This window comes from Ranitomeya variabilis, chromosome 4, assembly GCF_051348905.1.
Source record: "Ranitomeya variabilis isolate aRanVar5 chromosome 4, aRanVar5.hap1, whole genome shotgun sequence".
Lineage (NCBI taxonomy): Eukaryota > Metazoa > Chordata > Amphibia > Anura > Dendrobatidae > Ranitomeya > Ranitomeya variabilis.
This window is the reverse complement of record NC_135235.1, coordinates 44,639,728-44,667,528: the sequence shown is the minus strand read 5'-3', so window position 1 is coordinate 44,667,528 and position 27,801 is coordinate 44,639,728. Positions and strand designations below refer to the sequence as shown.

The 27,801-nt window shown below is 41.4% G+C and overlaps 1 protein-coding gene across 1 annotated transcript in view; it reads left to right on the top strand.

Annotated features, from left to right (window-relative positions):
• The window catches only part of TCERG1L (transcription elongation regulator 1 like), a 268,237-nt gene that overhangs the window by 177,096 nt on the left and 63,340 nt on the right, over window positions 1–27,801 (top strand). The window contains exons 6-7 of the mRNA XM_077258434.1: window positions 15,446–15,537; window positions 15,836–15,924. Of these exons, the coding sequence (XP_077114549.1) occupies window positions 15,446–15,537; window positions 15,836–15,924 (181 nt within the window). The remainder of the gene's footprint in view (window positions 1–15,445; window positions 15,538–15,835; window positions 15,925–27,801) is intronic.

Genomic DNA, 27,801 nt, shown 5'->3' with positions numbered 1-27,801 from the left:
TTCTATGTCAGTCTTTAGAATGCGCTTTTTCTTCTGTTCTAAAGCTATACAAAAACCTAGACAAACCAAATAATGAGCAATTCTGCCCCTCTGCTTCCATATGTATCTACTATGCAGTGGTTTCGTTATTGCAATTAACTCGGTTTAACAGAAAGATGTATTGTCCAAATGCAAAATTCCTTAAAGAACTATATCCCTACAATCGGCACAAATTGGTCATGGAGTGATACAACCTCCTCCCCCCAAGTTATAATATACATTTGGCAATTTATTAGAAATGTACTAGGAGGAATAAAAGAGGAACAATTAGATGTAAAAAGTTAAATTATTGATATTGATAAGGAAGCATGTAAAATAAACATTTCAGAGGGATGACAGATTCATAATTATTTCTCACATGGAAGTCAGGAATCCCTATGCTATTGTCAGGATGGAAGTCAATAATTACTCCGGCTTTGGCCTTGTTTGCACTATTAATCCATGTACAATGTATTTAACAAATGCACATAAGCTACTGATGAGTTTAATTAGGTTTAAAGGCTATAATTTATATCACTTCAATGTGTGCAATAGGCTTTGGATAACATGTATCTTGATGATATAAAACTTATAGACAAAAAATTGATACTGTAGGTGCATTTCTTCCCACCATGAATTTCCCTTACCAGAGATGAACAAATCTGTTTGAGACTAAATGAATGCACCTCATGTCTTACAAATTAATTGATTTCTCCAGAAATAACTTCTTTTGTGGGTTCGCTTCAACAATGTTAGGACTGGTGGAACACACCAAATGATTTAAAGGAAGATATAAGGTGTGTTCGCAGCCTGGGGTCCACCGTGCAGAGATGACACTTGCTGCTGCTCGGTAATGGCGGACAGTGTATGGCGGTATAATGAAAACACACATGGGTATGTAAGGAGGCAAACCCTGTTGCATCACAGGGCCGCAATACCGCTGAGTGAAAGCTAGTGTTAGGTCACAGGACTCTGCCCCAAGGACGCAGGGTTAGTGTCCTCTAGACCCACTAGCACTCAGCACCACAACTGCGGTGCCAGGGAGAAACTACACTAATAGATTTAGCACACTCTGGTGGACACCACTAACCACGTTAACTAGGGCTTGGAAAGCGCACTGATTGGGCACGGTGCCACATTGGCGGACGCTGCTTATTTTACACTGTATGATTGTGCCTTGTGCTTGATGGCACAATCTGGCACTAGTCAGCTCAAATACTCAACCACATGCAACAACGCTAGGGAGGTGGTTGATTTAGGAGCTTTCACCAGATATCTAACACATATCCACACATACACGATTTTAGTTTATACTAGCGCATGGCCGAGCGGCCATGCAAACCTTTTATAGTTGCAGCCTTCCGGGACCTTCCCAGTGGTCCAATCAGAGCTGCTTCAGGACCTGAGTTTGTGACTTCCGACCTCCAATGAAAGGTCATCCCACGGGCATGCTCAGTAGACAAAAAGCAGAACTTAGTCCCTGGAGCGTATGTTCACCGCTGATTAATGCTGGTTACAATAGCTGAACCTGGGACAGCAGCAGTAACCAGAAGCACAGCATCAGCTTGAGCAAGACGCTTGGACCGATGTCTCTGATGAGCAGACTCCTCTGTGGCTGGGGAAAAATGGGAGACCACAGAGGACATGGTTTGAGATTCCCCCTGTGCAAGTTCGGGAAATTGGCACCTAACAGACAATGATGCAAATTGGTGAAAAAAAATAAGCAAAAAGAAGAGAAGCCAGCACTGCTGAAGGTCAAAACGCAATATCCAAAGTGCACATGCACATAATAAATTCTGACTGTATTTCAAATATGAGATATTTAGCAAATAATTGATCAATTCTTTGAGCTACCCTGCCACTTCACGGCAATCTCATAATGGGGCAGTCCTAACGCTACGTTTTTTTATTACATTGTGCCATTACGGCCTCCTAAATGTATTGAGAGTGAGAAAAAAAAAAAGGACAGACCACATTAAATAACATTACATGACAAACTGTACCTGGAGCATTGACAGAATCACTCCCTTAGTGCCAGGATAGCGAGCGCGGATAGAGGCCGATCAGGTCCTGTGCGGACATATCAGATCTGGCCCCCACACTGCCAAACCAACACCAAAGTTAAAGCATGAAACTGGCTGAGGCACAGCTGCCTAATTAACTAGAGCCTGAGGCAGGGCAGGGCTGCTGTGTGTGTGTGCACAGCAGCCTATCAATCATAGTGAACCCAGACAGAATGGCGCATGTGACCCAGCGTGCGCGGCAACAGTGGTGGTCAGCCACATACCAAAACAGAAGCAAAAAGAAGAGAAGCCAGCACTGCTGAAGGTCAAAACGCAATATCCAAAGTGCACATGCACATAATAAATTCTGACTGTATTTCAAATATGAGATATTTAGCAAATAATTGATCAATTCTTTGAGCTACCCTGCCACTTCACGGCAATCTCATAATGGGGCAGTCCTAACGCTACGTTTTTTATTACATTGTGCCATTACGGCCTCCTAAATGTATTGAGAGTGAGAAAAAAAAAAAGGACAGACCACATTAAATAACATTACATGACAAACTGTACCTGGAGCATTGACAGAATCACTCCCTTAGTGCCAGGAAGGCGAGCGCGGAAAGAGGCCGATCAGGTCCTGTGCGGACATATCAGATCTGGCCCCCACACTGCCAAACCAACACCAAAAAATTGGTGAAAAAAAATAACACTCACCACCCTGCTGGTGTTTCCCACCTCCGTAGTATGTCTGGTGCTCTGTGCCTCTTCTCGCAATCTTCACTCGGCGACAGTCTACCGACACTAGTTAGAGCTCTGAGGCCATGACACGGGTCTTTACATCTCCCAGCACTTCATGACATCATGATGCACATGATCCTAGGCAAAGACTAAATCTCTGGTGACCCTCTTCATGATGTCATGACAGTGTGGCATCGGCAGCGTTGAGAGAAGATCTTGGAGGAAGATGCAAAAGGAAAATATCTAGCTGCGGTGACAGGACAGGTAACCGGTAAGATTTTTTTATTTTTTCACCCTACAACACCCCCTCTCCACAATATGACCCTACATTGTACTGCCTTCTGCTATCTCCATCAGTGAATAAAGCGAGGGGGAGAACAGAGAGAGCTGACAGAACTAGAAGCAGCTCTGACAGATTTGTAACATTTTTGCTGATCATTCAGCTAGATTAGGGATGTACAAAAGATGTACAGAGCAGAAATAGTGACTTTTTTGTAGCCAAAAAAAAAGACAAGAGGAGTTTTGAAAAGTAGTTGTTGGATTGGAGGAAGGTTAAGTGCTATCTGAGTTTGTTATTTTTTGAATATACAATAATTATATACAATAATTTGCGGCCCACTTTGTGCCATGGCATTCTTCGCTATTTATATAAATGATCCAATGCGCTTCCATTAATAAAGTTGTGTGCCACCTGTCAGGTTAATGTTGGAAGTATGTGCAAAAAAATAACAAGAGGAAGCTGAAGGCTGTAAGAAGACATGACATATGCTAAATGGGGAGCCCTGTTAGAATGCCATGTGTTAAGTTCCACCTTAAGGTTGTTTGTGGGTAATAGGGACCCCCAATTTGTCACAGCTGCAATAAGTAGATTCACAGCATCAACCAGTCCAATGCTACACAAGAAAGGAAAATACCCACTGATCTCTGCATATTTACCATCCTGGAAAGTCATGTCAATTGCTTTTCCTTCTCTTGCTTGTATGGAGTTAAGAGAGTGTGTGGAGCGGAAAACTAAACAAGAAAAATATATCTCTATGTAAGTGAAAGCCAAGAGCAGCAGATATCAAAAAAGAAAGTCCAAAGTTTCTTTGGTGCAATAAATAATAAATCAACCCATTGTACTTTAAGCACTTCAATTGCCGAAGGTGGATTTCTTTAAAACATACGGTCACACACAAATATTACACTGCTGGTGTGCTGGAAATAAATCGCTTAGTGAGGCACAGTGCAACAAATTCCGCTCTATGAAGAAGGTGAGCAGTAAGAAAATGGCAAAGATATTCTAGACTGCCAAGGTAACATGGATCCATCTGGGGGCTAAGCAATAATTTTAACCAATAATGTAGGGAATGATCATTTTGAATTTCTATTCATACATTACAAGCGGATGGGCATATGGACCCCTGGTGTTGCTGTAGCAAACATGTGGGAAGTGAGGACTTGGAACACTCAGGGATCTATAGAGCAGCAGGATGGATGATGTGGAACCCAACAGGGAAGGAAGCAAGCAAAGCAAAAAGGTCTAGAAAATCAATCACAGGACACAGGGGTTGGTGTCAATGGGCTTTAGAGGGAATCTGTCTTGTAAAATATGTTATTAACCTGGAGAGATCGGGTTAATTTGCAGGTTAATAGCATTCTGAAACCGTGAGGAACCGGCACTGACAGCTCCTCTGCTGGGAGGAAATTAACTTTATTCCACACAGCAACATTCCGGTTTCAGTCACGGGGGTGGCTCCAGGACTGTTTCGGTCACCGCTCTGTGTATAGATACCGGCAGCTGTAACCATAACTAACAATAGGATCAGCATTAGACCCGGCTGTCAGTCAATGCGGGTTCACGGATACAGCCTCCGTTCTCTATACACAGAACGGGACTAAAACCGTGTCAGCGCCACCTCTATGACTCAAAGACAAATGCTACTGGGGGAATGAAGTTCATTTCCTCCAGGCAGTGGGGCTTGCGTTATTTTACATGACAGGTTCCCTTTAATAGGGAGATTATGTCACTCATCCACATTGGCAACTTGTAAAATCCAATGTGGAGTACAACAGAAGGCAGCAGACTCAAGAGAAGGGAGTGAAGCCTGGGATACCAAGGAAAGGTGTGTAATGCCATGCACCAAATCCAGTTACAACTATCTATTTTTGGACAAAAAGGCAAAACTGATGAAATAGCCAAAAATGATGGTGGAAAGTATAGCTGATATAGCCTGCTCTTTTTATTTTCAGTTCTTGGAGCTGCAATCTTTCCTGCTCTGATCATTGTCAGTTTATATCACTTGAATGCTCTACAATAAATTTCTCACACTGAGCATATTACTTGTTCATAGCACATTTATATAAATCACAAACAGTTCTTGAAGCCTTTCGAAAGCTTACATACTGACAGGCATTGACACTTTTTTCTACAATATTCAGATATTTGCAGTGTTTTCTCATATGGTATAGAGGCGTTGGCCAATATTTACAGCATTTGATATACTCAGTTTGAAATGTTCTTCATTTTATTCCTATAAGAAGGGAGTAAATCTGAATATCATAGGTTGGAAACTGTACATGCCACTGATGGCAGCCAAATCCAGGGTTTATCTTCTGTCTTTAAAATAATGCGAAAGTAATCCCACTATTCAGTCTAACCTGCTGTTTTTTTTTACAAAGTATTTCAGAACAACTATAGATATGGTGAGGAGTTATGACAGAATGTGAGTGCCAGTCCTTTACATTGCTTATTTGTTGAAGTTGCCACCTCAGTTGTGTGCACCATCAAGGAACAGATAGCTGGTTGGACTAAATTCACATAATGGTGTAAAAATATTTAGAATTGAGAGTCCTCTGTGGTTGATACCTTTTAATGGCTGAAAAGATGGTAACAAATTGCAAGCTTTCGAGACTACTCAGGCCTCTTCATTAGGAAAAGTCTAAAATAAATTCTGAAGCATCACATATTTATACACAACACAGCACAGAGCTGTCATTATGGGAGAGTGATAAACAGTTGTGTCCATAAGTATTGGAAAGTTCCTAGATAAGGAGTAAATGTTTTGTTGTCCTCTGATTGGGGTCTGGTTCTGTTATGATGCCCCATAAGGTCTGAGTGCAAATTCCTTAATTGATGTAAAAAAAACATAAATCCATGCAACACATTCATTTCTGCACTAAGCGTGTCAAAGGTTATCATAAATTTATACTCCGAGATTCTCCTGTCTCTCTGAGATTTGAAGTTACCTTTCAATACAAGTAATTTCAGGTCCATGGTGCTATGATCAGACATACAGAAATGTTTGTCCACAGGTAGATCCATTCTTGTTTCTTTTATTCTGCGGTAGTGAGAATTTATCCTTGTTCTCAGTTTCTGCCCTGTCTCCACAACATACGGACCCCAGTTGGACATTTACTACATATAATGGGGTCTGTATGTTGTGGAGACAGGGCAGAAACTGAGAACAAGGATAAATTCTCACCGCCACACAGTAAAAGAAAAAAGAATAGATCTACCCGTGGCCAAACATTTCTGTATGTCTGATCATAGCACCATGGACCTGAAATTACTTGTATTGAAAGGTAACTTCAAATCTCAGAGAGACAGGAGAATCTCGGAGTATAAATTTATGATAACCTTTGACACACTTAGTGCAGAAATGAATGTGTTGCATGGATTTATGTTTTTACATCAATTAAGGAATTTGCACTCAGACCTTATGGGGCATTATAACAGAACCAGACCCCAATCAGAGGACAACAAAACATTTACTCCTTATCTAGGAACTTTCCAATACTTATGGACACAACTGTTTATCACTCTCCCATAATGACAGCTCTGTGCTGTGTTGTGTATAAATATGTGATGCTTCAGAATTTCTTTTAGACTTTTCCTGATGAAGAGGTGTGAGTAGTCTCGAAAGCTTGCAATTTGTTATCATCTTTTCAGTTGGCCATTAAAAGGTATCAACCACTGAGGACTCTCAATTCTAAATATTTTTTTATCAACTGACTAACACGGTACAAAGATACATATCTTTGCTGCAACATAATGGTGTAATAATTCTAATTTGCAAATTTTCCAGAAAATGTAAAATGTATTCTCCATGAATTGAATGTCCCTTATTGTGCTCTAAGGTTTGGACAGACCCCAGAGAATAACAAACATAAGATATCAACAAAATGTATTAATACTCACCTCACCACTAACCCCCATTGCTCATTGTTCCCTTTATGCTCCTTGGTGCCTTTTTCCACTACCGCCGGGCACTGAAACCCCAGGCAGCTTCACAATAGGCTGGGACATCTGGCTGTAACTAGGCCATAGATGTCTATTGTGGCCAGATATCAACCCCTAGAGCGTATGTCAGAAAGTCCCAACCTATCCTGGAGAGGCCCGTGGTTTCTAGGAGCAGCGGCAGTAAGAAGAGGTGCCAAGGACCAAACTGGGGAGAGCGAGAATTGGATGTGGCTGGAGAATTGAGCAGTGAGGTGAATATTAGTTTTCTATTTTTTTACTTTGTGCCAGTCCCCTATAGTTTTGTTGGCTGCCATTTTGCTGAATTTGTGTGAAGCGAATTACAAAAAAAAATCCACATTTTGGAGAATATGGATTTTTGATGAGCAGCATAAGATGACCAGCTTTAAAAACACTTTATTATAATACTCTGTCAGGAAATATTTATGTTATATCTATGTGTCTTTATTAGGCCACCTTGTAGTTTTGCATTTTAGGGCGAGTCTATTTTACCATTGTGCATTAAAGTATTACATTTGCATCATGAGAAAATTGGAGTTCTTAATAAAATGTGCAGAAAAGTAAAAGTGGGCACATCAGTATTAAATAATACGGTTTACATGGTAGACTAAGAGCCCAATTCATCTAGACTGGCATGAACAACACCTTTGAATCGGAGTGTCGAGTGAGTGACGTGCACCTCTGTGTGCGCCTCACCAGAAATCTTACTCCAGTTCCTGCTAGAATAAGATTTGTGGTAGAGCAAAGTCCATCGCTCTCCATGAATTTGATGAGTGGCTGTTGCCATGCCCCTATCCCATTCCAGCTCTGCCCACTTTGTGGGAGCTGGGCAAGAGATGGTGTGAGAACACTAAAAATCGCAAAAATTTAGCACAGCTTTGAGTTGCACCAAAATTAGGCGACCTTTCAAAGCTTTTTATGCCATAGTATTGGGGTAAAAGCTTTATTGGATCAAGGCCTAAAATTTTATACAATTTGCCACTCACGTAATATGCTATATATTTATGCTTCTCAGTTTAAAGGGACCCCCAGGCGGTTTTAACTAAAAGAGCCACCTTGTGCAGCACTTCCTTCATTAGCGTTCCCGACACCTGCTCTGTTATTTTTTTTTTTCGGGCATGCGCAGTTGAGCTGCCCTTCGAACTTACAGCGCAGGCGCCTGGGACGCTAATGAAGGAAGAGGAGGTGGTGCCCGGCGCGCAGAGGCCCTAAGTGACAGCTGGGAGGCGTCTATGTTAGGGGGGAAAGACCTGCCACCAGGTCTAACTTGAGGTATGTGGGGGCACATTATAAAAGCAATTATTGCAGCGCTTGCAGGGACCCGAATTTAAAAAGCCACCGTGACAGAATGCAGCATTAGTGCTGCACAAGGTGGCTCTTTTACTTAAAAACGCCTGGGGGGGGTGACAGGTTCCCTTTAAAGAAAACTCTCATGGCAAGTCCTTTTAAAGTCATTTTAGATAAATATTATTACAGCATCTATTTCCACACGTTCCTATCGATGACTGGCACATAGCATTAAGGGGGTGGCATGCTGGTTAATTGAAGTAAATGACTTACAGTAAATGGTTCTCCATATTTTCTTTCTAAAACTTTGTCATTACAACTTGATTGAACTATAATTTTCAAAAGAAAATAAGAACGAAGCAAAGGTCACAAAAATCCATTAAGTCCAATTACAGGAACAGGATTTTTCTTTGTGATATTTAGGATCTTAAGAATGATGGAGCTCATTCTGCATGTTAACAATAAAATGATTGCAATCATCAAATTTATGATCCGGGGCCAATTTCCCCCCCCATGTATGAGAGAGGTGAAAGTTTCAGTCATTTTGTTTAATAATTTTTGCAGTACAATGATTAGCAGCCTGTAATGTTCCTCCTGGGCTGAGGAATGCAATTAGGTGTTCTGCTTCAAAGTATTTGATTCACTGCGCAGGTAATATATTCTATAAGACCAATATTGTTAGGAAGAAATGTTTTGCTATATGAAGAATAAGAGAAATACCATAAAATAAATCACATTAGTTCCTTATCACTGCATTATATTTTTCATGTACATAAAATATAATTTCTATAGTTACATGTGTTTTACTATGTCCACAGTCTATATATTTGTGTTTGTACTTGCCAATTTCCCATGTTAATCAACCCTGAATCAAAAAAGTGTGTGTGTATATACAGTATATATATATATATATATATATATATATACAGTACAGACCAAAAGTTTGGACACACCTTCTCATTTAAAGATTTTTCTGTATTTTCATGACTATGAAAATTGTACATTCACACTGAAGGCATCAAAACTATGAATTAACACATGTGGAGTTATATACTTAACAAAAAAGCATGAAACAACCAAAATTATGTCTTATATTCTAGGTTCTTCAAAGTAGCCACCTTTTGCTTTGATGACTGCTTTGCACACTCTTGGAATTCTCTTGATGAGCTTCAAGAGGTAGTCACCGGGAATGGTCTTCCAACAATCTTGAAGGAGTTCCCAGAGATGCTTAGCACTTTTTGGTCCTTTTGCCTTCACTCTGTGGTCCAGCTCACTCCAAACCATCTCGATTGGGTTCAGGCCTGGTAACTGCGGAGGCCAGGTCATCTGGCGTAGCACCCCATCACTCTCCTTCTTGGTCAAATAGCCCTTACACAGCCTGGAGGTGTGTTTGGGGTCATTGTCCTGTTGAAAAATAAATGATGGTCCAACTAAATGCAAACCGGATGGAATAGCATGCCGCTGCAAGATGCTCTGGTAGCCATGCTGGTTCAGTATGCCTTCAATTTTGAATAAATCCCCAACAGTGTCACCAGCAAAGCACCCCCACACCATCACACCTCATCCTCCATGCTTCACGGTGGGAACCAGGCATGTAGAGTCCATCCGTTCACCTTTTCTGCGTCACACAAAGACACGGTAGTTGGAAACAAAGATCTCAAATTTGGACTCATCAGACCAAAGCACAGATTTCCACTGGTCTAATGTCCATTCCTTGTGTTCTTCAGCCCAAATAAGTCTCTTCTGCTTGTTGCCTGTCCTTAGCAGTGGTTTCCTAGCAGCTATTTTACCATGAAGGCCTGCTGCACAAAGTTTCCTCTTAACAGTTGTTGTAGAGATGTGTCTGCTGCTAGAACTCTGTGTGGCATTGACCTGGTCTCTAATCTGAGCTGCTGTTAAGAAATGAAGGTCAGTCAGTCTAAAAAATTGGGCAAGCTTTGAAAGTGTCCCCAAGTGCAGTGACAAAAACCATCAAGCGCTACAAAGAAACTGGCTCACATGAGGACCGCCCCAGGAAAGGAAGACTAAGAGTCACCTCTGCTTCTGAGGATAAGTTTATCCGAGTCACCAGCCTCAGAAATCTGACAGGCACATTGTATGTGAACTCGTTAGTCCGAATATTGTATGTGACGGAGGGTTAAAGAAATGATGGCCACTTGTTTTTCTTTACTTAGCTGCTTTTTTCTTGCCATTATACAAATTCTAACAGTCTATTCAGTAGGACTATCAGCTGTGTATCCACCAGACATCTGCACAACACAACTGATGGTCGCAACACCATTTATAAGGTAAGAAATGCCACTTATTAAATCTAACAGGGCACACCTGTGAATTGAAAGCCATTCCCGGCGACTACCTCTTGAAGCTCATCAAGAGAATGCCAAGAGTGTGCAAAGCAGTCATCAAAGCAAATGGTGGCTACTTTGAAGAACCTAGAATATAAGACATAATTTCAGTTGTTTCACACCTTCTTGTTAAGTAAATAATTCCACATGTGTTAATTCATAGTTTTGATGCCTTCAGTGTGAATGTACAATTTTCATAGTCATGAAAATACAGAAAAATCGTTAAATGAGAAGGCGTGTCCAAACTTTTGGTCTATACTGTATATATTTATCTAAACCTAGATAGATTGTTATTATTATTTGTTATTAAAGCGCCATTTATTCCAACGCGCTTTACATGTGAGGAGGGGTATACATAATAAAAAACAAGTACAGTAATCTTAAACAATACAAGTCATCACTGGTACAGGAGGAGAAAGGATCCTGCCCGAGAGGGCTCACTGTCTACAAGGGATGGGGAAGGATACAGTAGGTGAGGGTAGAGCTGGTCATGCAGCGGTTTGGTGGATCGGTGGTTACTGCAGGTTGTAGGCCTGTTGGAAGAGGTAGGTCTTCAGGTTCCTTTTGAAGATTTCCATGGTAGGCGAGAATCTGATATTCTGAGAGTTCCAGAGTACGGGAGATGCGCGGGAGATATCTTGTATGCGATTGTTGGAAATCGAGATAAAAGGGGAGTAGAGAAGGAGATCTTGTGAGGATCGGAGGTTGCGTGCAGGTAAGTACCAGGAGACTAGGTCACAGATGTATGGAGGGGACAGGTTGTGGATGGCTTTGTATGTCATGCTTAGGGTTTTGTTCTGGAGTCTCTGGGCAATGGGGAGCCAGTGAAGGGATTGACAGAGGGGAGAGGCCGGGGAATAGCAGGGGGACAGGTAGATTAGTCAGACAGCAAAGTATAGAATAGATTGGAGGGGTACAAGAGTGTTAGAGGGGAGGCCACAGAGCAGGAGGTTGCAGTAGTCAAGGTGGAAGATAATGAGTGCATGGACAAGGGTTTTTGCAGATTCTTGGTTGAGGAATGTACCGATCCGGGAAAGGTTTAACCTAAGGCATAAATATAGATGTACAGTATATTTACCTATCTATATATATAGACAAATATATGTATGTGTAGATAGATAATCTCACAAAAGTAAGTACACCCCTCACTGATACTGAGAAAGTCCACTTTTTCACTTATTTTCATTTGAGTGATGCTTCTACTCTATTTTATCTATTTTTCTATGTATCTACCTGCCTACAGTATCTCACAAAAGTGAGTACACCCCTCACATTTTTGTAAATATTTTAATACATATTTTCATGGGACAACACTGAAGATATGATACTTTGATATAATGTACAGTAGTCAGTGTACAGCTTGTATAGCAGTGTAAATTTGCTACCCCTTAAATAACTCAACACACAGTCATTAATGTCTAAACCACTGGCAACAAAAAGTGAGTACACTCCTATGTCAAATTGTGCCAAATTAGCCATTTTCTCTCCTTGGTGTCATGTGACTCATTAGTGTTACTTGGGTCTTGGGTATGAATGGGTACAGGTGTTTTTAAATTTGGTGTTATCGCTCTCACACTCTCTCATACTGGTCACAGGAAGACCAATATTGAGCCTCTAAGGATCTGAAAAAAAGAATTGCTGCTCTACATAAAGATGGCCTAGGCTTTAAGAAGATTGCCAACACCCTGAACCTGAGATGCAGCACGATGGCCAAGACTATACAGAGGTTTAACAAGACAGGTTCCACTTAATACTGACCTCACCATGGTCGACCAAAGATATTGAGTGAACATGCTCAGCTTCATATCCAGAGGTTGTATTTTCAAAATAGATGTACGAGTATGAGTGCTGCCAGCACTGTTGCAGAGGTTAAACACTGATTAAGAGATTAAAGGATTAGGGGGTCAGCCTGTCAGCTCACCGACCATACGCTGTGCACTGTATCTAACTGGTCTGCATGGCTGTCATCCCAGAAGGAAGTCTCTGCCAAAGATGATGCACAAGAATTGGTCAAGTGTGTGTGGTGGCAACCAGATGAGGAGTACAAAGACAGGTGCGTCTTGCTTACAGTCAAGCTTGGTGGTGGGAGGGTCATGGTTTGCATGAGTGCTGCTGGCTATAGGGAGCTACAGTTCATTGAATGAACTATTAATGGCAACATGTACTATGACATAGTGAATCAGAGCATGATCTCCTCCTTTCAGAAACTGGACAACAGGGCAGTATTACAACATGATAATGACCCCAAGCAACTCCAAGACGACCACTGCCTTGCTAAAGAAACTGATCGTAAAGGTTCTGGATTGGTCAAGCATGCATCCAGACCTAAATCCTATTGAGCATTTGTGTAGGAGTGGAAGAGGATTTTAGTAGCAATCTATGAAGCTGTAGTGAACTCCATGCACAAGAGAGTTAAGGCAGTGCTGGAAAATAATGGTGATCACACAAAATATTGACATTTTGGGCATAATTTAGCCATTTTCACTTAGGGGCATGCTCACTTTTGTAGCCAGCAGTTTAGACATTAATGGCTGTGTGTTGAGTTATTTAGAGGGCACATTAAATTTACATTTCCATACAAGCTGTACACTAATTACTGCACATTTATCAAAGTGTCATATCTTCAATGTTGTCCCATGAAAAGATGTAATAAAATATTTACAAACATGTGAGGGGTGTACTCACGTTTGTGAGATACTGTAGGTAGATAGATAACATGAGATAGATAGATAGAAAAAATAGAGTGGGAGCGTCACTCAAATGAAAATAAGTGAAAAGTGGACTTTCACACTATATGTGTGAATAAAGTCCACTTTTTCACTTGTTTCCATTGAAGTGCTGATTCCACTCTGTTTTTTTTTTGCTTGGCGGCTCCTTTGCTGGTTTGTTGAGGAAGTATTGTACCCACATTAGGACTTTACAGCTATTGTTCCATTTATACATAAATACAGCCTCGCACTGGCCCACAGAGGAACAGTTAAATTCTCCGATAGGTCACTGTTTGTGAATGGCCCCCTGACCACCCTGTATGAGCAGTAGTTGGCGCATTAAACTTGATTGTACAGACAAAAACGAAATCTCTTCATTAATTTAACAAACTGCCCAGTGTATTATTATATAGAAGCAGGTTCAATTTCAGTGGTGGACCCCTGGCATCCCAGTCCAGCACTGTATGTATATGCATAATACATTACAATGGAATAATACTACATTATTAAAACAGAAAGGCTGTTTTCAACTGCTTTAGATGCTTTTTCGTTATCTGACTCCGCTGGCCAAAATCTCACATCATTGTCTGGTGGACTGGTCATACGCAGCTTGATTTCTCAGCTCAATGACGTAATTTGAAAGTTACCGAGCACGCCAAACTCCCGGCAATCACCACGCTGGCGTGAGATTTTGTCCAGAGAAGGCAGATCATGAAAAAGCAGCCACCTGTTATTCATAGGCCAGAGACAAGCAGGAGTGCTGATAATACTAGACAGAAGAAGACCAAGTGTAACATTCAGCCCTGACGCACTTCCACCTCATTGGTATTAAACGTCCACCGTTGATTAAAGAATAGCAAATAGATTTCTTTAAAAAAGTATCTGTATTTGATTCACCTTTAAAGTGCCATTATAGCCATTTCATTAGGTAAGAGTCCTAAATACTGCTGACAAGCTCACTTTAAGTGAATCTGTCAATTAAGAATTTTGAAAGAACCCATTCCAAAATTGATATACGTCAGCATTGTTTATCCACTATCTTGACCTTGCGACTAGAGTATAAACCCAAAAGATTAACTTAGTAACTTATAACTCTCTTTGGTGGCACTTACCGATAATAGAAGAGTCTAAAAGATAACTTTCTAATGCGAATTCCATTGCGGCACTCACCGACTGAATGTGTAAAAGTTTTTCTTTTATTTAAAGCATATTAATGATAAAGGGCATACATGTGCTATTGATTTGTATTCCTTGTCTTATTTATATGCTGCAAGTGAAGGAAGATTTAGACTGTTAGAATCTGTTTGATTTTTGACCATCCGCCATCTTGTTGTGGTTTTCTGGCTGCTGGTTTTTTTCCCCTGGTGCTGGGTTGTCTTAGGTCAGGTGATTGTATCACCCTTTATTACCCAGCACCTGCCTCCCATTCCTTGCTGGACAACAGTGTTAATCCGCTAGAGTTCTGGCTAGGTGCTTAGACTGCTTTCTGTGTTTGATATTGTGCAGTTCTGGGACTTCTGGTTCTGCTATCTTTAGTTTCTGTTTTCAGTTGGTTTCTGCAGCCTTCTCTGTGTTTTCTATTAGGAGGTGACATGTTTTTATACCCAGTCTTTAGATCTTTCAGGGACCTCTTTCCCCCTATCTATAGGTCTTCGCTGAGATTAACCTAGGATCGTCGGTGGGTCTATTCGCAAGGAATGGGTAGCACACTCCATCATAGGGTATCAGCCTAGTCTCAGGGTCAGTTTTCCCCCTTCTATCCTAGTTCTGTGCTGCAGATCCGTAACATAGACTCCTTCAATCAGTGAGTGCCAGAATTGAAATCCTTTGAAAAATGTATAACTTTCAAAAGATTTGCTCACTTCTATAAAGGATCGATTAAGCTAACTTTTTTTTCCCACAAAAAAGATCAATCCTGCCAAAATTGGGATCAATAATGATTAATTGGTATTTTGTGTGAGCTAAGCCTTAGATTATTGAATCACTGGGTACCACATCTCAATCAAGTAATTTTGTGAAATATTTTCAAAACCTGAAAATTAATCTATCCAAACTACTTTTTTCCCATTTTTTTTCACTGAAAATTATTTTCCTGTTTTACAGATAAAAGTAAAGAAGCAACCCGAGCGCCTTGTTCAACCACATTCATTTTGCACCCAGAGAGAAAAAGTAACACTGCCAAGACAGATGAAAAGGTTTGCCATCTGTAAATTCAGAACTAAAAAAATATATATTTTTATGTCAAAGGCAAATAATGATTTTCTTTTGTACAATTATATTTTAATAACGCGACAATGTTGCGTCTCACTAGTAATTATTTTAGAACATAAATAAAAAAAGATTGATTGCAATGTCATTATTTGACATATTAACTATTTAATGAAATACATTTAGTATGGTAAATTTAATTAATAATACATTTTTTAATTTTATAATAGGCTTTACTTGTTGGTTTATGCTGTTCATTAAACTTTTTCATATATTGGATTCAAGGACAATGTTTTGAAGATATCAGGTGAAGAAGATTGTGTGGCAAAAGTCAACAAGCCTGTGGCATCAACACCAGTGCCTGGATCACCATGGTAAGCTCCAAAGAACAAATGTTTTCCTAAATTTATGCTTTTATGGATACATTTTTGTTTATTTTCAAATTTGGATTTATAGGGCAAATTTGGCTCAAGTCTGGGGTGGCATAAAATATAATTTGTTCATTTATTACTAGGGTTGAGCGACCTTTAGTTTTTTAGGGTCGAGTTGGGTTTTGTGAAACCCGACTGTCTTAAAAGTCGAGTCGAGTGTAATCGGCCGACCGCCGTGAAAAGTCGGGTTTCGGCCGAAACACGAAACCCAATGAAGAAATTTTTTTAATATTATTTTTTAAATCTCTCTCTCTCTCTGTCTCTCTCTCTCTCTCTCTCTCTCCCCCTAAACGCTGATTTTCCACATCGCTCCCAGAACGCTCATTTTACACTTTGCACATCGCTGTAATGCACGCGAAAAAAAAATGCCTGTTGTTGTGTACGCCCCCTAACACCTATGTCAGCACTCTACCGCTCCTTCATTGGCTGCAAAAATGGCGCTAAACGCGTCATACGAAACGTGACTTTCACGCCTAGATCGCGTACCGCATGGCCGACCCCACACAGGGATCGGGTCGGGTTTCATGAGACGCCGACTTTGCCAAAAGTCGGCGACTTATGAAAATGAACGACCCGTTTCGCTCAACCCTATTTGTTACCCATGTGATTTTAACTTTGCTTTACACAAATTAAATGGAAGACATTTATTAATACCAATGCGCTTTACTTCAATCTTGAGAAAATGTTCATTGTGATTGCCATGGTTTTTCACAAAAGTGTGAATTCTCACATGGCAAACAGTATGTGCTGTGAGGATTTTCCAGTTCCGGCATGGAAGCCGAATGGTCAAGAGACTGCAAGTATGTGATATACATACATCTGGCCACATTCCAACTAGACATATTAAGTCTCGTTAAATACAAAAGAATTGCACAAGGCCATGCACATCTAGTCAGAATGAGCCCAGCAGTATGCATATCACATGGTCAACCTTGACGCCAGAAATGGAGAATCCTTGCAGTGTGTGTTAGGGTTTGTGGAACGCACCGAATATATTTATTGATGTGATTGGTGCGTTCGCAACCCGGGATCCACCGTGCAGGAAATATCCTGCCGCTAAGTGAATGGCGGCACAATATGGCGGTATTAACCAGCTCTGTTAGCTTCACAGAGTGGCCGAGAAAGCAAAGCTCTGTGCCCTGTTAACTCTCACAGAGACACAGGCTAACTACCCAGAAGAGAGCAGTCAGTGGTCATACATGCACACAACACTCCTCGACGGAGGTGCCAGCATTCTAGGGGCTTATTTCAGCCGGGTCCCTGAACACATTCACGCATATGACCACAGTGGCGCAAAGCATGGCCGTGCGGCCATGTGAGCCTTAAATAGCTGCAGCACATACAAGACCTTCCTAAAGCGGACCAATGAGAGACTGCTACAGAGCCTGCGTACCTACAGGACCTTCCAAGAAAGACCAATAGATTTGGCTGCAGTACCTGAACATGTGACCCTTGATCTCCACTGAGAGATCTTACCCTGGGCATGCTCAGTGTGTGCAAAGCAGGACTAAGGGTACCGTCACACAGTGAAATTTCCATCGCTACGACGGTACGATTCGTGACGTTCTAGCGATATCGTTACGATATCGCAGTGTCTGACACGCAGCAGCGATCAGGGACCCTGCTGAGAATCGTACGTCGTAGCACATCGTTTGGAACTTTCTTTCGTCGCTTGATCACCCGCTGACATCGCTGGATCGTTGTGTGTGACAGCGATCCAGCGATGTGTTCGCTTGTAACCAGGGTAAACATCGGGTAACTAAGCGCAGGGCCGCGCTTAGTAACCCGATGTTTACCCTGGTTACAAGCGTAAACGTAAAAAAAAAAAACAGTACATACTTACATTCCGGTGTCTGTCCTCCGGCGTCTCAGCTTCTCTCCACTGTGTGAGCGCCTGCCATCCGGAAAGCGAGCACAGCGGTGACGCCGTGACGTCACCGCTCTGCTTTCCGGCTATGCGGCGCTTACACAGTGGAGAGAAGCAGAACGCCGGGGACAGACACCGGAATGTAAGTATGTACTGTTTGTTTTTTTTACGTTAACGCTGGTAACCAGGGTAAACATCGGGTTACTAAGCGCGGCCCTGCGCTTAGCAACCCGATGTTTACCCTGGTTACCCGGGGACTTCGGCATCGCTCCAGCGCCGTGATTGCAAAGTGTGACCGCAGTCTACGACGCTGGAGCGATATTCATACGACGCTGCGACGTCACGAATCGTGCCGTCGCAGCGATGGAAATTTCACTGTGTGACGGTACCCTTAGTCCCAGAAAAGCCTGTTCGCGTAGATCAGTGCAGGGTACAATAGCAGAGCCTGGAGAGGCAGCAATAACCCTTTGCACAGAATCAGACTCAGTGAGACGCTGGGACCGACGTCTCCGCTGAGCAGGCTCCACTGCAGCCAATGGAGAATGGGAGACCGCAGCAGACACGGATCGAGATTCCCCCTGTGCAGTGGAGGAAGCTCGACTCCTAACAGTGTGTGCTGTGTTTGTGAGTCACATAGCATGACTGCAGACTTTCGTGATAAACCTGGATCACCCGTTAAATAAATATTGGGCATTGTTTGTCGTATGTGCACCAGAAAATCAAATCTAGATGTGGACTAGAATTTAAACTACTTTCCGCTGTAAATTGCAGTAGATTTGTTCGGCCTTTTCTTTCCACAAAGACCCACTAACTTATTAGAAAAGTGGTATAAGCTAGGGTGAAATATTAAAAAATTGCATGTTACTGTGTACATGTGACATGCATCATAATTTACAACTTTTTTTTATTCCGAAAAGGGGCATATTTGCCAGGATAAATGTTCCCCGATAACATTTTTACATTTTAATTTTTGTACCTGTTTGTAGCATTCTGTTTGAAAGGTGTTCTGTGCAATTTTTTTGGCCATGTTAATAAATATATTCAGTATAATTTTAAGTGACCGTTGTTACTATGAGAATGGAAACTAAAGGCAGCAGTTTATAAACTTAGAGGAGCTATGCAGATTGAAAAATAGTTATGAGCATAATTATTTAGTGGAACTTTCCAAAGTTTTCAACTTTACGGGGAGGTGGTGCATCAAGTGCGTGTTGGTGGGTAAACCCTTCTACACTATTCGATATTGTCTAGCATGTTGTTGCTCGGTTGTTATTTATCACTTTATCTTATTGCTTATAGAGTAAGGATTTAGTGGCAGACATCATATTTTTTAATCAATCTCTTTGCCCTTTAACTTACCATTGGCTTTATACATTTTCTTGATGCTGCATAAGTGTCTTCCTTTTTGTTTCTGTGTTATTTTTTATGAGCCTGGCTTACCCATCATGTGTTTGTCATGTTGTTCATGCAGATGTTTTGATTTTATCAACATGTAAAGTAATAAGTGGAGTTTCATTAAAACTGTACAATTTTTTTTAATTTTGTAAGTTATAGACATGGTAATTGTGTACTCACGGACAAAGCATGAGGCTTGGGTAGTCAAAAGGTCCAAGGTCAGATACCAAGAGGGCTCGTCATGTATACAAAGGGACAAGGCAAAGGTGTAGTCAGGTCAAAGTCTGAGGTCAGAATTCTGGGAAGGAAGGGGATCTAGAGAAAAGGGAAAGGCAAATGGATGGTCAAAGTCAAGGTCCAAAGTTGGACAACAAAGATCAAATATTTGAACACAGAGAATAGAGCAAGCACACACCAAGGTACTACTGACACTAATCAGAGACAGAGCCAGCTAAATAGCAAGGTAATTGGAGCGCCCCATGGGGCCGTGGGATACTCAGTACAGGGCTAGACACAGTTCTTAAAGGGGAAGGTCACAGCAGCAGCGACCCGATCCATCGCCCTGGGCGTCCAATTAAAGTAGCTTGTAGAAAATGGAGAATGGGAATAAAGTTTGTAAGTGGGAAATGTTTGTGATGCCACCTGTGGTACTCGGCAATAAAGGTGTTAGCCGATGCTGCTGTACAGTTCTCTGGTGGCGGATGGCAATGCTGCTCAGTTGCTATAGCTCTCCACAGGTAAAGCTTAGTCCCCAGGGCAGTTAGTGGAGTGGGTGACAATGTTGCTAGTGACAGGTAGAGGAGCAGAGTAGGTGATGCCAGAAAGAAGTGAGAGGACACAGCATGTTGCAGTTTTCACGTTTTTACTTACATTTCTGTTGTTACTCCCCAGCCTGGGTGCTGAGTCCTCCAAGTTAAAGGTCCAGAAAACTCTCCAGCAATTCAGGGTACCTATTCAGAACCCCCTTTTATATGCCTCTCCTGACTGACTCTCTGCACTGGCTGCCTCCTCCCTTGCCCTGCGCTTGCCACCCAGTATCCCGAGGTGGTAGACGTGGGTCTTGTTGGGCGATGTTCTCTCTGTCCCCTGGATCCTCTGTGCCCACCTTTTCAGCGTGTCAGTGCAAATGTGGCTGCAACACTTACAGTAACTGCAGCCTCTGGGTTCCTAGTTGAGTGTGAAGTCTTCTCACTAGATTAGGGGTCCACCTTACTGTAACCTCATCCCTCCACATCTGGATATGAGCCCCACGGGTGGCTACTGAACTTCCCATGCCCCTGAGACCCCTTGTCTTCACTTTCCTTTCTCCCTTTCTTCCACTCACAGGAGCTGCAGATCCACACGTCTGCTCAGCTCCACTTCCTCTCAGCATCTCTTTCTGACTTCCTGTCTCTAGCTCCCCCCTCCACCTCACTTTCTCCACCCACTCCCTCTACCTAATCCCTCCCTGGCCTGGGGAGGTCTAGTGTTGGGTGTAGGTGTTAGGGTTCTGTACAGTGCCCCCCTCCTTACCAGAGAGTTGGGGTACCACAGCTCTGGCTGCGATGCAGTACCTTTGTGGCATCTGGACCCTCAGGGGCACCACATAATCACTGGAATAGCAGACACAAGGAGGAAAACCCAGCCCTGATTGGATGGCTGAGCTGTCCATCAACATACTAACAGCACAGCACGCCCATGTCCTAGATTGGACAGCTGAACTGTCACTCGCTGCTTCCAGACATACTGATAGGTGAAATCATTTCAGTAACTTTAGGGTTTCTTTCTCTATTTGTGAGCTGGAACATGTTTTTATTTTGCTGTGGTCATTGACAACAGGTTTTTATGTAATAAAATTCCACACAATTTTGGCAACAAAAAAGCCAACAAATAGCTGATGTACAGTTGGACAATAGTGTCAAAACATGTAACAAATATATCCTCCAGCATCAGTCATTGTGATAAATTAGGCATGAGTCAAGAATGGCTGTTTTATTTTTTAAAACTTAACCATTTTAGTAAATCTGTCCCATTATGTAGAAAACTGATTTTTTAAAGTCCAGAAAAAAAATGTGCATGATAATTGACAGTTAAATATGCAGTTTTAGACTCCAAAAACACTTCCAACAATTGTGTGGAAGGTAGTTTTAAAGAGATATCCTTTTGAAACTTCCTTTCATTTGAGTTATGGTGAATAAATAATAATTGTATTTTTTTCTAGAAAGTACAGGGATTACACTAGTAATATCTTATATCTTATATCTACAGCTGGGAAAACTTATAGACCCTGATTCCTCAAGGCAATTTAGCCAGAATTTAGGTGTAAATTGTTTTGAAAAGTCACAATTTTTTGCCCAATGCATTATTACCCAAAAATATAGCAACTTTTGCAGTTTTCACGCCAGTTTCTTCCAGCCCAAATGGTCAAACCTGGGGTGGGACAGCAGAGCGGCAGGGGCAGCATGCATCTAATACAATAATGAGCGGTGGTGTTCTTTATGCCAGAAATTTTACTCCAGTTGGAGACTAGAGTAAGATTTGTGTTGCAGTGCACAAAGGTGCACCTCACTCATCAGACACTCTTGATTCATTAAGAGGAGTTGAAAAACTTGGAATTGCTGATGTTTTTTTTTTATCAACTTTCTTGGAAATGAATTAGACAATGCAAGAGTGATCCATAAAATATAAAGTAGAACTCTATAATATGACGTTATATACCACAGAGCCTCACAAAATGTATATAACTTTGCCAAAATAGTTTCTATATAAGCCAGTGATGGAAATATACCCATGTTTATCAACAGTTTATTAAAAAAATTGATATTTTTTTGTCATCTTGAAAACTACTAAAGCAATTTTACGACACGTCTGACAATAAAGTTGGATTTGCATTTAAATTTAATGTGCCTTTGAATTTTGTAGCCAAATTTATGCGTGAGTGAAAAACTGCTCTGCGGAGACATCATAAAAATGTGTTGTACAGCTGTGATAATAAATGTTTCTCCGACAAGAATCATAAGTAACATCTCTCAAAGCTACCTGATTTTGCTAAGTTATTTATTTTGTAAAAAGAAATCATTGCTATTGAGAAGTATGTTACGCTCAAGTGAGATTTGCTTAGTTTATAGTTTGCCTGGAAACCAATGATCTTGTTCTGTGCCTGATCTGTACAGTAAATGATTAATTCATTATGAAGGAGCCTCCGGCATGATCGTAGCTCCGAGCTCACAAGGGCTGTATGGCTGAAACAGATCTGTCCACAGATAAGTCCCAGGCTATACTCCAGCCATGTTCTAAGGTCTTCTAAGTCTTTGACTTTTATTAAAATATTACAGGCAGATTTTTTTTTTTTTATATATATAAGAAAGTTATTATTTGCATATATTACCAGGAAGCATTGCCTTCTGTCCTGTTCTCCCTAAGTCAAGGTTTCAGTTTGGCTAAAGGGAACATGAATGTATCTATTTTTTATATGGAGTTTTTAACAGAAATATTTCGCTGAAGTTTTTTTATTTTAATCACTTATATAGCGCCAGTAAGTCCACAGCGCTTTACAAACATTATTGGAGCTGTCCCCATTGGGGCTCACAATCTAGATTCCCTATCAGTATGTCTTTGGAGTGTGGGAGGAAGCCAGAAGGCTTTGAGGAAACCCACACAAACACAGTGAGAACATACAAACTCATTACAGATGTTTTACCTGGTGAGATTTGAACCCAGGACCCCAGCGCTGCAAAGCAACAGTGCTAACCACTGAGCCAACTTGCTGGCCACAAAATATCAATATCAATAGGATGATTCTGCAGTGAGCCGTGATTGGAGTAATTTCGGAGGACATATTGTTTTAGAAGTAGTAACCTCAATGAATCGAGGGTCCATTCAAATCTGTTTTATGAGAAGTCCAAAAGTACTGTATCATTTTTCCATCACAGTAAAATGTTTTGGCTATTACTGAGACCATCTTTCTTTTTATCCCTTTTCTGTTTCTTGGGAAGGGAAAAAGTCTGCTATCTGATTTGGAACAAGTTTATTTTTTTCTTTCAGTCACAAGTATAGACGCAGCACATTATTTCCAAAGAATTGAATTGTACATTTTTGGGGGCATCTTCATGAAGCTCTTATCCAATAAGCTGTATCTACTCTATCATGCTATTAAGGCTTTGTTCATACATTTCATTTTGCTGCATTTTCTAATGCAAATGAAAAGCTGCTTTTTACTGTACAAGCAAAAGCAATGAGATTTCAGAAATCACATGCACACGCGTATTCTTTTTTTCCTGACTGAATTGGCAAACTGCTGCGTTTTTTAAAACAATCAATTCTTTTAGCATTTTTGCAGCATTTTTTTCAGCAATAAAAAGCAATAAATAAGTGCAAAAATGCTGCTCTCAGTTTTTGCAGTGTTTTTGGTGAAATAAACGCATGTACATGAGGACTTGAAACCTATTTTTTTGTGACTTCCCCAAGACTACACCAAAATGTCTTGGATTCCTTACTATTGATGGGCAAACCCGCTGATGTTTGGGTCAAGTGGGTTCAGCCAAACAGTTAAAAAAGTTTGGTTCGGGTACCAGAATGGTACTTGAACCCGGATCTCATTCAGATGAATGGGGGGCGGGACATCAGTTGATTGCCATGCTGTCAACTGCATGACAGCATGGCAAACACGGGCTCCGATCAGTGGTAAGATCATTGCCACCAGTTATAGAGCTGCTGTTCCCACTCTGTCAAATGATAGCATGGGCCAGCAACTGTGACTGAAAACAGTGAGAGCAGGCGGCACTGATAGGAGTTTTCATCAAGCAGCACCTGTGCTATAAATAAATAAATTAATTAATGAATTAAAAAATGACGTTTGGTCTCTTCTATTTTTGAAGATTTTTGAAATCTGCAGCTGTCAGCTATATCATGGCTGGTTATCAAAAAGAGAGGACAGCCATTTTGTGATGATTCAGGATAGTAAGAGAACTTTACAGCTCACAGCTTAGACATAGAAATAAAGAGAGATATGAAAGTTATAAAACACTGTAGAGATAGTGTGTGTAACAGAATTGAAGCGTCACATGGTCCTATTGCAGTGTCACACAATCAACAGACCGAGATACAAGTGAACAGTCTCAAGAACCTTTATTATATGCAAACTGAAAGGTCCATAAAGTAATCCACCACACAGAGGATAAAATAGTACAGGAACACGGATACAGCCCAGTAATCAGATAAATGCCCCAGGAGATGAAAGCTGAAGCCTCGGCTTAGAGATAGAAATAGCACTGCAGCTCCAGATACATATGTCTCCGTATAGGGCTCCACCAGCAGTATCTTCCAGGGTAATCCGGGTTTCTCCAAGTCTCTCTGGAGTTTCTGGCCTTAGCATCAACATCCAACAAAGGATCTATCTTACTTGTCTACTTGTCCACTTTAGGCCACTCCTTATATTAAGGGGTAGGCAGACAGGTTGGAAGTTTTCAAGGCCACCAGACCTGGGAATGTTGCCTCAGAAATCAAGGCACTACAGGGGATGATTTACGGCATTGAGGCTATGTGCACACAATGCGGATTTGCTGCGGATCTCCAGCGGATTTTTCCATGCAGAAACGCTGCAGATCCGCACTGCGATGTACAGTACAATGTTATTAAATGGGAAAAAAATAGCTGTGCAGATGGTGCGGAAAAATCAGTGCGGAATTGCTGCAGATTTCAAAGAAGTGCATGTCACTTCTTTTGTGCGGATCTGCAGCATTTCTGCATCCCTCCATGATAAAATTCCGCAGTAGGAAAAACTGCAGAAAATCTGCACAAAATCCGCAGTGGCAAAATCCGCACAAAATCCGCATCAATTCTCCATAAAAACCGCACAAAATCCGCAGCCAATCCGCGGCTGCGGATTCTGCCAGGAGATGCGGATTTTGCGCAGAAAATTCTGCACCTCTTTTCCTACATGTGCACATAGCCTTAAGGTACCGTTACACTTAACGATTTACCAACGATCACGACCAGCGATACGACCTGGCCGTGATCGTTGGCAAGTCCTTGTGTGGTCGCTGGAGAGCTGTCACACAGACCGCTCTCCAGCGACCAACGATGCCGAAGTCCCCGGGTAACCAGGGTAAACATCGGGTTACTAAGAGCAGGGCCGCGCTTAGTAACCCGATGTTTACCCTGGTTACCATTGTAAATGTAAAAAAAAAAAACATTACATACTTACATTCCGGTGTCTGTCACGTCCCTCGCCATCAGCTTCCCGCACTGACTGTGTCAGTGCCAGCTGTAAAGCACAGCACAGCGGTGACATCACCGCTGTGCTCTGCTTTTACTTTATGGCCGGCGCTCACAGTCAGTGCGGGAAGCTGACAGCCAGGGACGTGACAGACACCGGAATGTAAGTATGTAGTGTTTTTTTTTTACATTTACAATGGTAACCAGGGTAAACATCGGGTTACTAAGTGCGGCCCTGCGCTTAGTAACCCGATATTTACCCTGGTTACCAGTGAAGACATCGCTGCATCGGCGTCACACACGCCGATGCAGCGATGACAGCGGGTGATCAGCAACCAAAAAAAGGTCCTGATCATTCACAGCAACCAACGATCTCCCAGCAGGGGCCTGATCGTTGGTCGCTGTCACGCATAACGATTTCATTAACGATATCGTTGCTACGTCACAAAAAGCAACGATATCGTTAACGAAATCGTTATGTGTGACGGTACCTTTAGAGAGCAGAGTGGTCATGAATTGACACTCAGAAAATGTCAACAGGGGTTCACCAAGAGGCATGGACACATTCAGGCCACAGATGGTAACTGAGCTAATTTGATTACTGTACCTTTTGTAAGGTAATTAAGACTGTAAACAAGACGGGGAATACACTGATAGATACAGAGCAACAAGACAACACTCTTAAAATTAGTTAAAAAAAATGAACATAGACAGAATGATACCACACACACCATATCACCCCAGCACAGGCAGTGAAAAAGATTATGGTTTCAAGAAAAGAGAATTGTGTCATACATATTTTTAAAGCAATTGGAAGCTGTGGAGTACTTTCAATTAGTCACAAATTAATTAGCTGCAATTGAATATCCTAGAAAAAATTGAAAAATCTGGCAAATAGGAATTTCAAAAGATTTAATCATCTCATCTCAACCTAGATTTTGCGTAGCTCCTGTCTATAGAACTAAGTTCCAATAAATATCCAGCTTTGTTTGGGACAATTCCAGATTCCTGACAGTATCTCAGTGAATGTGGTTTTTTTTTTTGGAACTAACTCAGTTATCTGACCAATGCAGATAATCAATAATTTAAGGCCCCTGCAACAAAAAATAGCTGACAGCTATCAATTCTTATTTCACCATATATAGGAACACTCATCTTTTCCACTGGCGGACAAAGACATAAAAGGACCCTGTGCAAGAACAGCATACAGGCCCTTTGCAATACAATAATATATCACAATGCATAATTCAACCTGCTTTGGTGGTTGGAAATGGCCCCCCTTGCCCTTTGTGCCCCTGTGTGGCTGCACAGGTTGCACCAATGATATGTCCGCCCTTGTTCCTTACTGATTGCTCTTGTATTCTCTATTTTAGAGTTGCTGCCTGATTACTCTGGTGGCAGCCACAGAGAACAAAAGGATCTGCTCGTTGGAAGTCCACCATGCCAGATCCGTCTCTCCGCAAGCATTATTTGTCAAGAGAAAGTTTGAAAACTGCAACACAACAAAAGACTTTTAGCCGCTCCCATCGATATCGATGGGCTCATCAAACCTTAGGCCAATATTTATGGCCATGTTCACAGATGTGTGATAGCGTAGCCTCCACTTTGAGCTCAGATATTGTAAGATGTCAATTACGCTTGATCCAATAAGTGTCCTGTGAGCTCGCTGTACCTTGTCATTTATTGTTACCTTGTATGTACACTCCTGCTTGAATATAATATGTTCGAACACATCTCCTAAGTAAGTTCAACTCCACTTTTTGGCAGAGATTCAGTTGAAGGCATAATTTCCATCCAAAGTTCTCTATCACATCGAGTCTGGAAATCATGTAAATATGTTGTACTGGAGGAATACTCTGTTGATGTACTCTCGCAGAATGGCATTATTGGTGCTAACTTGAATCTGCATAATTTACAATGCATCTTAATTGCTTTCTGCTCTGTTTAATAACACAATTCACATGCCCAGCTGCTTACTGGCACATAACCATATATTTACTCCATCAGGTGCTCAGTCTGTAGGCTGTTTAAGCATCACCGATGCAGGTGGAACAAATTAGTGCTTCTCAGATTTACAAGAGACCGTGAATGCAATCTACCCTCATCTCATACATCTACATCTGTACGCAGACATGCTTTCTGGCTTGTTTGCCTGATATATTCAGTGAAATGAAATGATACTATATTATTCCAAGCAGAATATTCCGCATTGTTAGTCATTAAATCTTAAAGGTATTTTTCAGAAAATGCAGGGAGCCAAAACCCAACCATAAACCAAAGCTTCTCCTACAGAGGTGCAACCTCCAAATCCTCAAAAATACACATACACAAAATAAAATTAAAGGAAACCTTTTATTACCTTTGTA